General features: G+C 53.2%; 1 protein-coding gene across 1 annotated transcript; it reads right to left on the minus strand.

The window, feature by feature from the left end:
- Window positions 1-249: 249 nt before the first annotated feature.
- LOC147504290 (uncharacterized) lies at window positions 250-1,170 on the minus strand. Its single transcript, XM_086605131.1, has one exon. It carries the CDS (start codon window positions 1,168-1,170, stop codon window positions 250-252), a length of 921 nt encoding a protein of 306 aa, XP_086461257.1.
- Window positions 1,171-1,371: the final 201 nt, after the last annotated feature.

The following is a 1,371-nucleotide window of genomic DNA, read 5'->3' on the forward strand; positions in this document are numbered from 1 at the left end:
TGCTGCAATGGCACCGCCGATCCACTTTGTAAAATAATCCATCGCGCTAACAAGAATCTCCTTTTTTTGCGAGCCATGGGCAGCGGTCCCACTATGTCAAGGGCCCACATTGTGAATGGCCACGGGCTAGACACGCTGTGCAACGGCTCTGCTGGGGCCAATATTAACTGAGAAAACCTCTAGCATTTCTCACATTTTCTGGCAAATTCTATGGCGTCTCTTTTTCATGTGAGGCCGTATAGCCTTGTGTTAGCAACACGTGTACCGTTGTCTCCGCCTGCCGAAAGTGCTCCCATAGTCCCCTTCGTGCAACTCACTGAGCACCTCTTGAGCCCGTTCCGGCCCCAAGCATCTTAACAAAGGTCCATTAAAGTTCCTCCGATACAATTCCCCTCCCATCAGTACGTACCTACATGACGTCTGTTCCAGCTTTCGTCTTTCTCTTGGGCAGATCCCCTCACCCCCTATCAAAAACCGTTTGATTGGCATTATCCATCCCTCGTCACACTCTGCGGTGCTCATCACTCCCCATGCCTCCTCGACACTCGGCCTATCCAACTTCTTCACTTGGAGGATCCTTTCCTCGGATCCCGGCATGGCCGCCGCTACGTACGCCAGAGCGTCTGCGTGGCGATTCTCCCCTCGATTTAAATGTGCAAAGCGGATTCTTGTGAACCTCGACGCCCAGCTTCGCAAGACTCCCAAATATCTCGCCATCCTGGGGCACCTCGCTGTGAACCCTCCATTCGCCTGGCATACTACCAAATTAGAATCAGAGTATACAACGAGTTCCTTCACCCCCAGGCCCTCGGCCATTCTCATGCCGGCAATTACCGCCTCATACTCCGCTTCGTTGTTGGATGCCGCGAAACCCAATTTCATTGTCAGCTCGAGCCTGTTGTTGTTTGGCGTGACCAATACTACCCCAATCCCGCTGCCCGCATCCGTCGCAGACCCATCTGCAAACACTCTCCAACCGTTTCGTTCATCCCACGGGTTCAAGCTATCCGGCTCCTCTTCCCTCTCTGATTCCAAAACCATCTCCTCCCCCCATGTCGGATCTTCTGCGGGATATTCTGCCAAGAACTCCGCCACCGCCTGAGCCTTCTCCGCTGTTCTCACCTGATACTGGATGTCATATGAACTTAGCATCATGGCCCATTTCAGCATTCTTCCCGACTTCTCTGCTCTCAAAGCCTGCTTCAGCGGCAAGTTCGTGACCACGATCACTGCGTGGGCTTCAAAGTAGGGTTTCACCTTCGAGCTGAAAAGATCAAAGCGGGCGCTTCTCCACCCGACCGTACCTGGTCTCTCTGCGTCCCAACAACGCCTCTTACTCGAAGTATACGGGCCTTTCAATCTTCTCCACTA

This window comes from Coptis chinensis, chromosome 4 (assembly GCF_015680905.1).
Source record: "Coptis chinensis isolate HL-2020 chromosome 4, ASM1568090v1, whole genome shotgun sequence".
Lineage (NCBI taxonomy): Eukaryota > Viridiplantae > Streptophyta > Magnoliopsida > Ranunculales > Ranunculaceae > Coptis > Coptis chinensis.

Bases quoted from the DNA above. Each gene is read 5' to 3' on its own strand.
- LOC147504290 (XM_086605131.1), bottom strand. From the start codon at position 1,170: ATGCTGAAATGGGCCATGATGCTAAGTTCATATGACATCCAGTATCAG.